We start from the raw sequence: 15,725 nt of genomic DNA, 5'->3' as shown, positions 1-15,725 counted from the left end.
CGCGTCCAGCGGGAAGAGAAAAAGAAAGCTTAAAAGCTACTTCAACCGCAGCATGATTTGACAAAGGGGGCAAGAGGGTTAAAACGTGAAGCACTGCCTTGCATAAAGGATCTGTGACATAAGCACTATCTAGGCGGCTCTGCGTTGACAAACAGAGATACGTCATCACATGCGGTGAATTAGAAACAAAAAGAGCATCATGTAGTTTCATGGCAAGCACAAGCTCAACTAGTGATGGACAGGGAGGTGAGGGGGTGTGAGAGTCTCTAGGATCTATCACCGCATTAAAGTCGCCCAGCATTATACATTGATCGACACCAGGAGGAATCATAGATGGTATAGTCGTTGCAAAAAACTAATCGCTCTCTCTAATTTTAAGAAATCCAGAATAAGCATACAACAGAATAATACATATGCCGGAGATATAACATCTAATTGCTATACCATCAGGTGAGAGAATGACACGATCATAAACTAAACCTTTTCTTACAAGTATCGCGACTCCTGTGGTATTTTGGCAATTAATAATAGCGTTATAATCGGGGAGAAAATCGAAGGAATGAAAAGTCAATACAGTGAGACAACATACATCAGTACGGCGGCGCTCTATTAACTGCTTTAACGACGTTAAATTTAGTGCAGAGCTAACCCTATTAATATTAAGAGTAAGAAGAGTGAAGGCATTTAACATGGGCATGCTCTGAGGCACTATGAAAAAACACACATTACAGTACTTACTTGAAAAATCCGTAGAAATATTGGTAGATAAGTGCACAGCAAAACTATCATTCTGGCGCACTTCATAACAACAAACGAGGAAAAATAAAGAAAACAAAAAACCACGCATAACATGTGAATATAAATCGACACAGAAACACCATTGATATCGTATCATGAAAAGAAGGCAAACTAACAACACTCACTATAATTCAGAGTCAGATGTGGAACGACATTGCTGGGGCGGGTCACGTGAACTGGACTGTTTTGATCGTGGTGGAACACACTGAGAAGCAGGTTGTTTAGTCTTTTTATTTGCTGACCTTGAAACTCTGCGACGTTTTTGTTGTGAGAGAGAATCAGACTCCTCGGAATTAGCACTCTGTGAGAAAGTAGGAAGAATAAAAGCTTCAGTTCTACTTGTCATAGACTCTGCCGAGATTGTTGTAATATTCTGATTTGAAAATTGCACTGACATCTTCGAAACTTCCAGTGGCGAATCGGTAGGTTCCTTCGGGGGTGCAAGGAGTGTAGGCTCTTCCATCTCGGGCTGCAATGGTTTGTATGACGTAGGATCATCTGATCGGCGAGGTAGCTCAGGAAAAGCATCATCATAAAGGATAGGGTTATCCTGCGCGGCGCCGGACGGGAGGTCCGAGGTGGCCCCCGCCAAGCGATCCAGAAATCCTGAGGGAGGAGCAGGACGCAGCACTTTCCCTATTTCTTTCATCTGAACTGATACAGCGTTAGGTTTCACACCCTGTGCAACCAGTTTTTTCGTGACTGGGCAGCTAGATACGGCGTGGGAAAACTCTGACAAAAAAACAGGTGATAGGTTGTCCCTCATACGAGACGCTCACTTTATAGCCCTGTACGATGACACGGAAAGGAATGTGTTTCGTCAGTTCCATGTGTATGATTGTAACACCACTGTTGATTCCAGTAGGAAATGGGGCGGTCCAATCTTGCGTTTCTACTCGGCGCACGGTACCATAGGCCCGAAAATGGTCCTCTAACACTGTAAGGTGCACTTCAAGTGGAAAATCATAAACACGAACCATTTGAACTGGGTCTTCTTCTGGTACAATGCGCACAAGGCTTGTGTTACCGTCAGCGTGCTGAAATGGCACTGGGTCCGGAGCTGTCGAGGAAAACTGATCATAAGCCGTAATAGATTTAAATTTGATATAAATACTATAAGACTCTTCATGGAGCTGTAATGCACAAATTTTCTCAAAAATACCTGGAAAATTATCAGTCAACCATTGGTAGACACGGCTCGAAAAGGGTCGAGAACTCCGGTATCGCTTATCAAAAATAAGCTTGTGTTGCAATTCCTTGTTCTATGGCATCGCACTAGAATAATAACACAACTTAAACGAACTTCACTATAGTAGAACAACACCAATCAGCCTAAATAGGCCTAAACTAACGTCGATGAATAGTTCACAACAAGTATGGATAAAGCAAATAGTCACTTCTGGCTCTGCTGCGATCTGCACTGCTCGAAGGCTCGAGCGAAATTGCACTATGATGCCACCTGAAAGTAGAACCGAAATAATACTTACTTAGACTTGATCATTGGAACGATCAAGCTTCTTCTTGTAAGGTTATTTGCACCTAAGTGCACAACGAAATTAATTTATTCGATGACCTAGAGAGAAATTAGTGCCAACTAGTAAAGGAGACAATATACAATCAAGGAAAACACAGAAATATAAAACTGTATTATTATTATTATTATTATTATTATTATTATTATTATTACTAGCTTTGCTGGGCTAAATTGAGAAAAAATAATAATGCTCCGTTATTCACTCACTTTTCTTATTGCCAAAGCGCTCTTTGATATCAGTCATTTTCGATGAGTTTTATATTTCCCACGTTGTGGAGCACGGCATCTTCTGTGTCATTGTTCATCTATAGTGTGACTAAAGGAAAGGGGAAGGATAGCAATATTTAAAAGAGAACGCATTTAAAATGACCAATATTATAAAACTGATATTGTAGCGGTAACGTAATGGAGTTACGACTAATACAGCTGTCCATCATAGGTTCGAATCCTGTTCACGTCAAAGTTACATTTTTTTACAAAGTAATAGTGAAAAATCGATTTCTCATATTAGACGTGCAATGCTTAAAAATGTGGAAGCAAACACCTTTATCATGATAGAGACGATTTACAAACGTTGGTTGGGAAAGGGCAAGGGATTTACTAGACATTCGAAACACTTCATTGATCTGCTGTAAACCGTTTTCGTGTTATCATTCTCAGAAAGAAATATTACAGCATTTGTTGGATAAAGTTTGGGTAAAGCAATCGGTGGTGTACTGGTAAAGTACCAGAATTCCAATTCGAAAATCTGGGCTCGATTCCCCGTCAGGTAGTATAACTTTCTCGCATGAAATAATGGCTGCAAACAGAGATTTATCTTCTGTTGGAGAACTCACAAAGCATCACTGGCGAGAATTCGAATAAACCGTGTGTGTGTTCTTCATCATACACTGTAATTAAAAGTATGTTTCATATTTATATTCGTCTCTCTTTCTCTATATATATCTATATCTCTCTCTCTATTTCTTGACGTTTCCCTATCCTGTCTTTGCATCTTTGACTTCTCCCTCTCTCTCTCTCACACACGCACTTCATGTGCGTGTGCATGTTCCAAAGTTAAAACGGAGCAAGAGACCGATAGACCTGGTCTGGGAAATGTAATTAACTGGAAACTTCAGTGTCGGCTTTTTGTGCTCTTGGGATAACATATCCAGTCCTGCTCATCTCTGAAAGAAATGCTGTTTAAACGCAAGGGAATAAGCAAAATATTTTTTTATCATCTGGGTTACCGAGTCTCAGTCGAATTACCGGGTCACTACGGCTTTGAATCCTCGATCAAGTGGTGGTCCATATGCTAACCAACATCATCCGACTGACACTATGATCTGTTTGAGCTCTAGCATGTTCATTCTATCTGTGCAAATTAGAACGTTATATTCGCAAGAGATGAAAGTGATGCTGGATGTTCGGAACAGATAAATGTTCGGAAAAGACTAGAAAATTGCAACCTCTTTTCTTATTTGAAAACAAATTTTTTTAAAACTAGTTCGACACATATTTGTTTCCATCCTAAAATTCAATGTGATTTATTCATGTTGAAGTTTGAAACATGCTAGGTCTGCTACATCTATAACGAACATCCGATTGACCGTTTGAACATTTGTAACTTTTCGTTATGAAACGGTTTTGACTTTTAATATAGGATATTTCTGATAAAAAATTACCAGTAAAATAGCACTCATTTGATTTTATCTTTCTTTCTTTTTTCCTTTTTCTTTCCGTTTTTTTCTTTTTTTGTTCACTTTGCATTAGTAGTCTGGAATGGAATATATGACCTACGCTACCTACGCTTACCAAACATTGTTAAGGTCATAAAGTCTAGGAAGCTTAGGTGGGCAGGACATATGGCCAGAATGGAAGAAAGTAGGAACGCTTTCAAAGTGTTAGTGGTAAGACCAATCGGAAAACGACCATTAGGAAGACCTAGGCGCAGATGGGAAGACAATATTAAGGTGGGTCTCGCAAAAATAGGAATACAAACTAGAAACTGGGTCCAGTTGGCTAAGGATGGAAGTCGGTGGAGAGCTTTTGTGAATGCGGCATTGAACCTACGGGTTCCACAGGCTATAGGGTTAGTTAGCTTACGAAGCATGAGTAGATGCCTAGGCTGATACTACAAATAGATGAAATGCACATTTACTGAAGAAATGAGTTCTACTAACATTGAATAGTCTATATACTCTTCGTGTGCTAGGGCCTAGGGGAGAGGAGGAGATAAGATTTCATATCAGGTTACGTCACGCACAGTCGCACGCCTTCATTTTCATTAAAAATGGAAAGACCAAGAGAAACAAATTTCATCTCACTTTCCTGTATGGCAGTCGGACACAAATCATCACATTTATCTGCAAAAAGCACTTTCCAAATCGGATTATTGGGAGAGCCTCTATTTCGAATGTTGGGGGGAACATTTCTTCTCATTTCCCCGAAATTTGTGCTCGTACCTACCGCTGAGACAACTTTCCAGCATGAGGAGAGGGGCATATCCTCCTCTGGCATTTATTGCAATTTGTGCCCAAGTAGCGGAAGTGAAATTAATACCTATTGGTGAAACTACTAAACGCACTACAGCATGAAGATCAGTTTGAAGTACTACAGAATACGATTCTTTTTTAAAAAATGGAAAAGCCAAGAGAAATCAATTTCATCTTACATTCCTTTGTGGCAGTCGGACAAAAATCATCACACTTGTCCCAAAAATGCACTTTTAAGTCAGATTATTGGGGGGACAATCCCCCCTGGTCCGAGATTGCGGGGACATATCCCCCCTTGTCCCCCGGGATTTGCGCCAGTGCTCAATCATTACGTAATCGTCTTATATAATGATATGCTGGTACTTTTTCCCGGTTTTTAAATCTATGTCTAATGTAACATCATCTCTCAGTACATTTCTTCGTTTCATATTCGTCACAGCGTATGAAACTTATTTTTGCTGCACTGGGTATCTTTGTTTATTTATCTTCTCTTTCTTTTGCTTTCACAGCTTATATATAATTTGGTGTTGGATACTCGACATTCAATACTTCTTTAGGCGCTTTAGGAGCGCGACACCATTCTGCAACATTCTGAGCAGATATTACATTTTCTCCACAAACCTCTACCAGATGCCGGTGAATTTTTTATATATATATATATATATATATATATATATATATATATATATATATATATATATATATATATATATGGTGGACCAATTATCTTTATAAACTCTTCAACTGAAATTTTGTTTGGTAAACTATTCAATACCACCAGAATAACAGTAATGCCAACGCAATGTAAAGTATGTGAAACGTATGTGAAATTGTAAGCTTTTTGTTTAACATATAGATTTTAAATGTGCAATAACCTGGCGTAGTGCCATTCCAAAAATATATAACTTTATGTTAGATTGGCAACACTGTTAATCTGGTGGTATCACGAAAAATGTCAAACAATCTTCCCTTGCCGATATTCGCTTGGTGAAAAAAACATAAACGTTGTTTGTCCATTAGTTTAAAAGTCACAAGAGCTTTTCAAGGTGTTCGTCCACCTTGTACATATACAAAGTGGCCCAAAAGTAAGTATACTGTCCTGTGCTGATCGGTCATAAGATTTTATATCATTTACTTATTGTTGTTCATACAGGTATTGGCTTAGTTTCTTCCGTTTCCATTCTTAATTTATTTTCACTTATACCTTAAGCTCGGAACAAACCAAAGCAAATGAATTCATTATCTTAATAAATTAAACTGTCATAGTTGATCGATGCTGGTCTATATATCTACTTTTGGGCCACTCTATACATAAAGTCCTGTAAACTTTATTGTAAGTTGGTTGGGAATGTGGCACCTCGAAAATTGTTCTCAGTTGGACCGCATCTCCTATAGCTCATTTGGTGTAATTTATTTCCGATTTTTCAATTGTTCTTATTGCCTTCTTCCTACCTATTAATTTAATATATTATTTTTATTATCTATATTACTATACATGCAAATACGAGGGTTATCCAGAAAGTAGATTACGTTTTGGAATAAAAAATCAACAAAGTATAGGAAACAAATTTTATTATATACAGATGAAAGCCACACACAAATACTACTTTTCGACGTAGTCACCATTCAAATTAAGGCATTTATCGTAGCGATGTACGAGCTTGGAAATTCCTTCGTCGAAAAATTCGGCCGCCTGCGACTTCAACCACTTCGTTACCTCTTCTTGCAGCTGTTCGTCGTCATCAAAACGCTGCATAGCCAGCCACTTCTTCATTGCTGGGAATAGGTGGAAGTCGCTCGGTGCCAGGTCGGGACTGTACGGCGGATGAGGAAACAACTCCCACTGAAAAGATTCAAGAACTTCACGCGTGACATTTGCCGTGTGGGGCCGGGCGTTGTCGTGAATCAACAAGATCTTAGATCTCAACATTCCTCTGCGCTTGTTTTGAATTGCTCTTCTGAGGTTTTGCAGAGTTTGGGAATACCTTTGAGCGTTTATTGTAGTGCCTCTTTCCAGGAAGTCCACCAAAATCACACCTTTTCTGTCCCAAAAAACAGTCGCCATCATCTTCCTTGCCGACATTGTTTGCATGCATTTCTTGGGTTTTTGGGGAGAACCTGTGTGCCCCCACTGCATTGATTGCAATTTCGTTTCACAGTTCACGTGTTTCACCCATGTTTCGTCACCAGTAACGATGCGATCGAGTAAAGAGTCACCATCCTTATTGTAGGCGTCCAAAAAGTGCAACGCTGCAGCCATTCGCTGATTTTTGTGGTCCTCTGTCAAGATTTTTGGAATCCATCTTGCACAAAACTTGTGGTAACCAAGCTTTTCGCTGATGATTTCGTGCAACAAACTTCGCGAAATTTGTGGAAAACTCAAAGAAAGTTCCGTTATTGTGAACTTTCGATTTTCACGGACTTTAACATCGACTTTTTCGACAAGTTCGGCAGTCACTTTGCTGGGTCTCCCACTTCGATCTTCGTCGTGAACATTGGTTTGGCCATTTTTAAATCTTATGACCCACTGTCGCACTCCACCTTCAGTGATAATGTTGTCCCCATACACTTCACACAGCTGCCGATAGATTTCTATCGGTTTACAGTTTTTTGCTGTCAGAAACCTTATTACTGCACGCACCTCGCAGCTCGCGGGATTTTCAATTAACGCAGACATTTCAAACCGTCACAGTATCTTAACGGAGCACAGCACGAACCTCTCACTAGCACGGCTAGATGCCGACTGAGCTGCGCAACGCTCTGACCCCAAGATGGCCGCGCTAGTCCCGCCCCTAGCGGACACAGACGAAAACGTAATCTACTTTCTGGATAGCCCTCGTATGTGGCTAGAGGTCTCTTACTTTTAAAAAAAAACCTATTTATTTCTCATATTACCTCAGGTATCGTGGGTTCGAAGAAGAGATTGGCACATTCTTACGTCGGGAATGTTTACGTATACAAATGACGAGCGCTTCCAAGTAGTTCATGCAGAGGGAGGTGATAACTGGACCCTCCAGATTAAATACGTCCAAAAGAGGGACAACGGGACGTATGAGTGCCAGGTAAGAAGCAAATAATGAATATGATTTGTCATTGACATAGCTGTATATTTGCATTTCTAAAAAATTACGTTTTTATTGCTTGTGTCAAACATTAATGGTGTTGATATTGCAGCGTATGTTACATACGGAGAAACACAAACTTCTGCGTTTTTGGTAGATTTAAGTTTATATTAGTATAGTGTGGAACGAGATTTGTATAATTTTGTATTTGTGTTTCATTATTGATGCATAAATACCAGGCAAAAAGATTACTATTGTGCCAAAGAGCAATATACTCACTGGACAAATGGAACTAAAACTCCGATCTCTTGCTTATAAGATAGATGCATTTCTGCTTAATGCTTATTTCTAGAACTCAAACTTATTAGGCCAAGTGAACTTTGTGGTGGACAAACACAGTGTGCGTGGGCTTACTCGGGGTTCTCCTGTTCACTCCCGATTTCTTCATTGCACCATTTCATTAATTTTCATCACCACTGTCTCCTTTAGCCTAACTGATACAAATGTGGGACGTAAAACTCAAAGACTTCATTTCATTTTTTCAACCTTATTAGTGTGGATTATTTCATATGGATATGGATTACCCTTCTCAAAACGTTATCAATTGTAGATATAACCAACTATATCGAAGTGGTTGGAAATAACAAACCTCCATTGTGATTTTAGACAGGTAACAAGTAATTTCTATTGGAATATTAGATAAAAATAATGTTAGAATTTGTGGAAACCTCTTAATCTTTTCATAGTTGGATCCTTTAGGACCCAAGTATATTCTCTAGTTTAAGATATTTATGTTACGTCTTTGAATATTAGATATATCAGTGTTATTCTATATATTTACGTAATATTTGCCTATCTAGAACTATTAGTGACAAAACATAAATACACATTAATTTCGTATTACAGAAAATATAAAGAACAGTTTGTTTTGTTTATTTATGATTTGGTCTTCTTTCAAAGCACTAAAGTTAATTGGAAAATGGACCTACAACGTAACATTCGATACGATCCTCGTCGGAAGATGAATAAGAGTTTCTCACCCTACAGATGAGAACGCTACCCATTTACTCTGGTTAGCTAAAATTAACTAAAAATAAAGAAGAACTTAGTTTAACAAGAGTCAATAAGATAACATTGACTAACGTGACTTCCCTGCTTCATCATCAGTGACTGGGAATAATGTCAAGTAAAAACGAGACTTTCCCCTTTTATCATCAGTGACTAGGAATAATGTAAAGTAATAACGAGACTTTCCTCTTTCATCATCAGTGACTAGCGATAATGTAAAGTAATAACGAGACTTTCCTCTTTCATCAGCAGTTACTAAGAATAACGTTAAATAATAACAAGACTTTCCTCTTTCATCATCAGTGACTAGGAATAATGTAAAGTAATAATAAACTTTCCTCTTTCATCATCAGTGACTAGGAATAACGTAAAGTAATAACAAGACTTCCCTCTTTCCTTATCAGTGACCAGAAATAACGTAAAGTAATAACGAGACTTCCTCCTTCATCGTCAGTGATTAGTGATAATGTAAAGTAACAACGAGACTTCGCTTTTTCACCTCCAGAAAAGAGATAACATAAAGACCTTCCTCTTTTATCATTAGTGACTAGAAATAACTTAAAGTAATGACGAGGCTTTCCTCTTTCATCATCAATTACTAGGAATAACGTAAAGTAATAACAAGACTTCCCTCTTTCCTTATCAGTGACTAGAAATAACGTAAAGTAATAACGAAACTTCCTCCTTCATCGTCAGTGACTAGTGATAATGCAAAGTAACAACGAGACTTCGCTTTTTCACCTCCAGAAAGTAGATAACATAAAGACCTTCCTCTTTTATCATTAGTGACTAGAAATAACGTAAAGTAATGACGAGAGTTTTCCTCTTTCATCATCAATTACTAGGAATAATGTAAAGTAATAACGAGACTTTTCTCTTTCATCATTAGTGACAAGGAATAATGTAAAGTAATAAGGAGATTTTTCTCTTTCATCATCAGTGACTATGAATAAAGGAAAGTAATAACTAGACTTCGCTTTCTCACCTCCAGAAAGTAGATAACATAAAGCATTTACAAGATTTTGTTTTGCACTAACAGAGACTAGTAGTAATATAAAGTGATTTAGCTGTTTCACGTCAGTTACTTGAAGCACTATAATAACGAGATATTTCTGTGTATCCACTAATAACTAAGGGTAATATAAAATAGTTACGGTACACTCGTATTTGAAAATAAGTGGCTAGGACTAATATAAAGTAATAGTGTGAGTTCCCTGGTTCACCATCAGAGACTAGAAGTAATACATAAGTAATAACAAGACATAATATAAAGTAATAATAAAACTTTTCGTTTCACTATCAGTAACTAGGAGTAATATAAACTTATAACGAGCCTCTTCTATTTCAGCAGCAGTGAGTGGGAATAACATAACTGTTTGGATTTCGATGTACTTTTAAAGCACTGATGTTGTAAGGAAGATGTACCTACGACGTAACATTGCAAAGATCCACACTAAGAATTAAAACCCGATTTCCTACACTGAAAAAATAATTTCGTCACAGGGGAGCTAAAATTAAAGAAAAAATAGAGTTTGATCAGAATAAGTTAATGAGAGTAGGGATAAAGTAATCTTAGTTAGCACCACTGCCTAGCATAGCATAAAGTAATGGCGATACTTACCTATTGCAACCTCTCCCAGGAGTAACAATGTGATACAGTTCTCCGTATCGTCAAAGTGTCTGGGAATATTATAAAATAATGGAGATGCTTATCTATTTTGCCACCAGTTACTAAGAGTAACAATGTGAAAAAGAAAGTTGCTTGTTTCGAAACCACTGCTTAGGAAGAGTATAAAGTAATGACAATAATTACTTGTTTTGCCAGCAATGATTAAAAGTAACATAATGTGATGAAGAAAGTTCCCTGTTTCGCCACCGCTGTCTAGGAATGGTATAAAGTAATAGCAATGCTGATCTATTTTACCATCAGTGACTAGGAGTAACAATGCCGTAAAGAAAGTTCCTTGTTTCACCACATTGTCTAGGAATAGTATAAAGTGATGACTATACTTATATATTTTTCCACCAGTGACTAGGAGCAATAAAACGTATTAAAGACAGTTCCTATTTCGTCACCACTGTCTAGGAATAGTATAAAGTAATGACTATACTTACCTATTTTTCCACCAATCATAGAAGTAATATAATATGATAAAAAAGTTCTTTGTTTCGCCACCACTGTCTAAGAATAATATAAATAATGGCGATACATGTTTTATCACCAGTGAGTGGGAGTAACATGATGTGATAAAGAAAGTTCACTGTTTCGCCACCACTGTCTAGGAATGGTATAAAGTAATAGCAATGCTTATCTATTTTGCCACCAGTGACTGGGAGTAACAATGCCCTAAAGAAAGTTCCTTGTTCCACCACACTGTCTAGGAATACTATAAAGAATAGTATAAAGTAATGATGATAGTGTTTTACCACTAGTGACTAGGAGTACATGATGTGATAAAAAAAAGTTACCTGTTTCGCCACCACTTTCTAGTAATAGCATAAAGTAATGACGATACTTACTTGTTTCGCCAGCAGTTACTAAGAACATCATAATGTGATTAGGAACGTTTCCTGTTTCACAACTACTGTCTAGGAATAGTATAATGTAATGGGATACATGTTTTATCACCAGTGATTAGGAATAACATGAAGTGATAAAGTTCACTGTTTCGCCACAACTGTCTAGGAATAGTATAAAGTAATGATGCTTAACTATTTTGCCACCAGTGATAGGAGTAACATGATGTGATAAAGTAAGTTCCCTGTTTCGCTACTACTGTCTAGCAATAGTAAAAAAAACAACAATATTTACATGTTTTGTCACCAGCGATTAAGAATACCTTAATGTGATAAAGTTCCTTGTTTCGCCACCACTGTCTAGGAATAGTATAAAGTAATGGCGATACTTACTTGTTTTGCCGCCAGTAATTAGGAATAACATAATGTGATAAAGTTACCTGTTTTGCTAGACTTCTAGGAATAGTATAAAGTAATAGCGATGCATATCTATTTTGCCATCAATGACTAGGAGTAACAATGTCATAAAGAAAGTTCCCTGTTTCACAATCACTGGCTAGGAATAGTATAAAATAATGGCAACAATTACTTGTTTTACCGCCAGTGACTAAGAGAAACATAATGTTATAAAAAGTTCTTTGTTTCGCCACTACTGCTTAGAATTAGTATAAAATAATGATGATACTTATCTATTTTGCAACCAGTGACTAGAAGTAACATAATATGATAAAGAAAGTTCTTTGTTTCTGCACCACTGTCTAAAAGTAGTATAAAATAATGACGATACTTAACTATTTTGCCACCTGTGACTAGAAGTAACATAATGTGATAAAGGAAGTTTCTTGCTTCGCCACAATGTCTAGAAATAGTATAAAGTAATGACAAAACCTACCTATTTTGCGATCAGTGACTAGAAGTACATAATGTGGTAACGAAACTTCCATATTTCAAAGCCAGTAACTTGCATAAATATAAAGTAGATAGTCTAGTCTCTATAATATCATTTTGAATCTCTTATGTATTGGGATGAGTTTTTGTTCTCGTTCTTCAACATATATTCATTATCACTTAGCTTCGAGATATTATTAGGAACCAGTTTCCGTTAACCAGAAAAATGTTAATTGAAATGTATTAATTAACCAGTATTGAATACATTATTTATCTACCATATTCTTCTTGTGCCTAAATTTTGTTTCTACATTCTATTAAAAAAACTGAACAAACTGCCTCTGCTCTACTTACTTAATGGCAATGTGTAGTTGGTTAGGTAAATGTTTATAACCTGCATCGGTGGAGCGCTCAGGGTTCATTTATATGTTGGAAATGGATTTTTTCGTTCTTTAATGCATATACTTCCATTAAGGCAAATGCGAATGTGAAATAAGGTAGATAAAATATTTACAACGGACCTCGGCGAAGCACTCAATGAATACCAATGAATACAAACTTTTGTAAAACGAAAAAGATATATAGTTTTCCACTAGTCAGTTTCAAATGGATGCAACTTCGGGTTCCTCTGAGATCGTTGAATATCTCACTGAGAAAAATATTATTATTACGCAGAATATTATTATTACAATACTAGCTTAACTTGTGCTCTCTACACAGCGCATCATTCACATATGAGCATGAATCTCCTTGTCCTTACAATCTCCTTACGGCATCTATACACGTCTCTTTACAGACACAAGGGAAGGACGTGTTGATAAAAGTCGGCAAGCGGTATTATATAGAGAAGATTTTTTCGATTATTTTATCAATATCTCGCAAGATTTGAGCCTATTTCCGGTTGGAGTTTCTAATTCATGTATGCTCAGTGTTTTCTTTCTTCTTGCATGCGGTATGTAATAAGCAAATACATTACACATACAATTAATTATCATGTCAGTGATGTATGCTGTTCATTGGGCAAAACACTCCAAAGAATAAAGATTCATGTTAGACTGGAGAAATGGTTATCTTTCGTTTTTCATTATCATTTGGTCATGAAACAAAGGCCGAAGATATATACTAACCCCATATAAAAAATGTGTTGTGTTGGAATGTATAACTCGTAGGATATGATGCTTTACTTTTTAAAATTTTAATACTTCCAGTGTACCGCTAAAAAATTGTAATAAGAAATAACGGCCATTTTTTTAAGTATTCAATTAAAACTGAACAATCTACACAAAACATGCAATCGATTAGTGAAACTGGCATCTTTCTAGACCTCGTGGTTTCCGAGATATCGTCATCAAAAGAATTGGCTAGAAACATAGAAACTTTTCTTGACCACAAACATATAAACCCAGCAATTTAATATATATATTATACGGTTAGTTTCAGTTACGAAATATTCATTATTGGTTTGCAAATAATTTATGCTTGTTGTTTGTAGAGATCAGAGGGCTCAAGAGTTCAATAAACGTGATATGAATCGGGGACGGTCCTGTGATATTGTACAATGACAGCCGCTTTAGTTTTAAGTTCCATCTTGAAACCTAACCGTCTTCATCTTTTCAGTTCTACTCATTTCCCGTCCTGTCTATTTAGCTGAAGAGAGGCTGGATAGCCAATAGAGATCTCTTATACAGATTATCAATTGTCCCCGGCCACTTTCTCATCCCTTCATACACTGTCCTACACCCATTACACGTGCAGAATGTCTCTAGCATTTAACGCTCTCTCTATCTAGATTTTTTCTTCTTCATAGAAATGAAGTCACTTGTCACAGAACTGGTTTTCACCCATCTACGTACTTTTTTTTTTACATTTCTTTAATTCATTTCGGACGGACAGTGCTCCCCCTCTTCAGTCACAGTGAGAAAAGGGGGTGAAATTGAGATAAAAGCGAGAATGAGTCAGCGAGAAAGAGAGAGAGAGTAAGTGTGAGATTCATCTTTTGCGCGTTTTCGCGTTCACAAAACTCAACTCCAACTCAGCTCTTCTCAACTCAGTGAAGCGAGTTCAAAAACTGCTTGTCGGATAGAAATCTCTACCAGTCAACTACTATGCTTTCCCCATCAGTTTGATGGTAGATAGCGGTAGATGTAGTGGTACTACTAGTAGAGATGAAGATACAGGGGAAAAAAGAGTGAAAGAAAATGGATTCCAGTCAATCTCAGCGCCACACATACAAACGCACACACACACACATACATAAGGGCACACACACACACACATATATACTGAAACATTTCGAAGAGAAAATGAAAACTTTTCCCAGTCTAAAGTGAGATATACGTTCTCCAAAGAGAAACTTTTATAGATAAATTTCCCTTAAAAGTGGGATAATTAGCTACAGAATTTCATTCTAAGAGTAGAAGTAAAAAATGACTTCCAAAAGCACCAACCTTTTTCACGGAGTGTCATCTCCCTCTTTACATGAAAAGAAACTGACGTTGACAAACAAAATAGCTCTTTTTTAAAATTACTTAGAATGGCTGTGTATTGTTAAATTACCTCGACCGAAAAAAAAAAAGAATTTTCTTTGAAGATATCCAAAAAACGGAAAATTTCTGAAATAAATATTTTTCAATCTAATACAGGATTGAGAAATTGTAAACATGAATTAGAAAGCGCTTCAATAAGTGTTTTATTTATATTTGGGAATCATATTTACAAATCTGTTTAAGTTCTGCATATATTAAACTTGTTCCGTTGAACAGCATGGAATCTACGGTCCCAATGACACTGGAGATTACTGGTAGAATGGATATGAAAAGTCTTTCCTAGCCGCGTCTAGTATCAAATAAATTAAAAGAAACAACACATCATTGATGTATCGTGCATGAAAGTTGTGGAAACACCGCTTCCCTGAATGTACTTTAATAATAATATTGGAATTATATTAATAAATTAGAATGTATACCAAAATGATGATTTAAAATAATGCATAATAATACAGCATTAAATAATTAATATCATAGTGATTAAAAAATAATACATTAATAATAGTGGAGTAAATAATACCCTAATGATTAATATATAATGCAGAATATTTAGAATAATCCATTACAAATATAGAATAATGTATTAGATATCTAGATTAATGCAGAATATTAAGAATAATCCATTTCAAATTTAGAATAATGCATTAGATATTTAAGATAATGCAGAATATTAAGAATAATCCATTATAAATTCAGAATAATGCATTAGATATTTAGAATAATGGAGAATATTAAGAATAATCCATTACAAATTCAGAATAATGCAGAATATTTAGAATAATGTATTGGATATTTAGAATAATACAGAATATTTAGAATAATCCGTTATCAACACAGA

General features: G+C 36.4%; 1 protein-coding gene across 1 annotated transcript in view; it reads left to right on the top strand.

Moving 5' to 3' along the window:
- LOC145672472 (limbic system-associated membrane protein-like) overlaps positions 1–15,725 on the top strand; it is a 760,540-nt gene that overhangs the window by 558,316 nt on the left and 186,499 nt on the right. Inside the window, exon 5 of the mRNA XM_081741633.1 lies at positions 7,707–7,868. Within this exon, the coding sequence (XP_081597759.1) occupies positions 7,707–7,868 (162 nt within the window). The remainder of the gene's footprint in view (positions 1–7,706; positions 7,869–15,725) is intronic.

Source organism: Thermobia domestica, chromosome 16 (assembly GCF_964235325.1).
Source record: "Thermobia domestica chromosome 16, izTheDome1.hap1.1, whole genome shotgun sequence".
NCBI lineage: Eukaryota > Metazoa > Arthropoda > Insecta > Zygentoma > Lepismatidae > Thermobia > Thermobia domestica.
The sequence above is the reverse complement of the archived record's forward strand: the minus strand, read 5'-3'. Positions and strand labels throughout refer to the sequence as shown.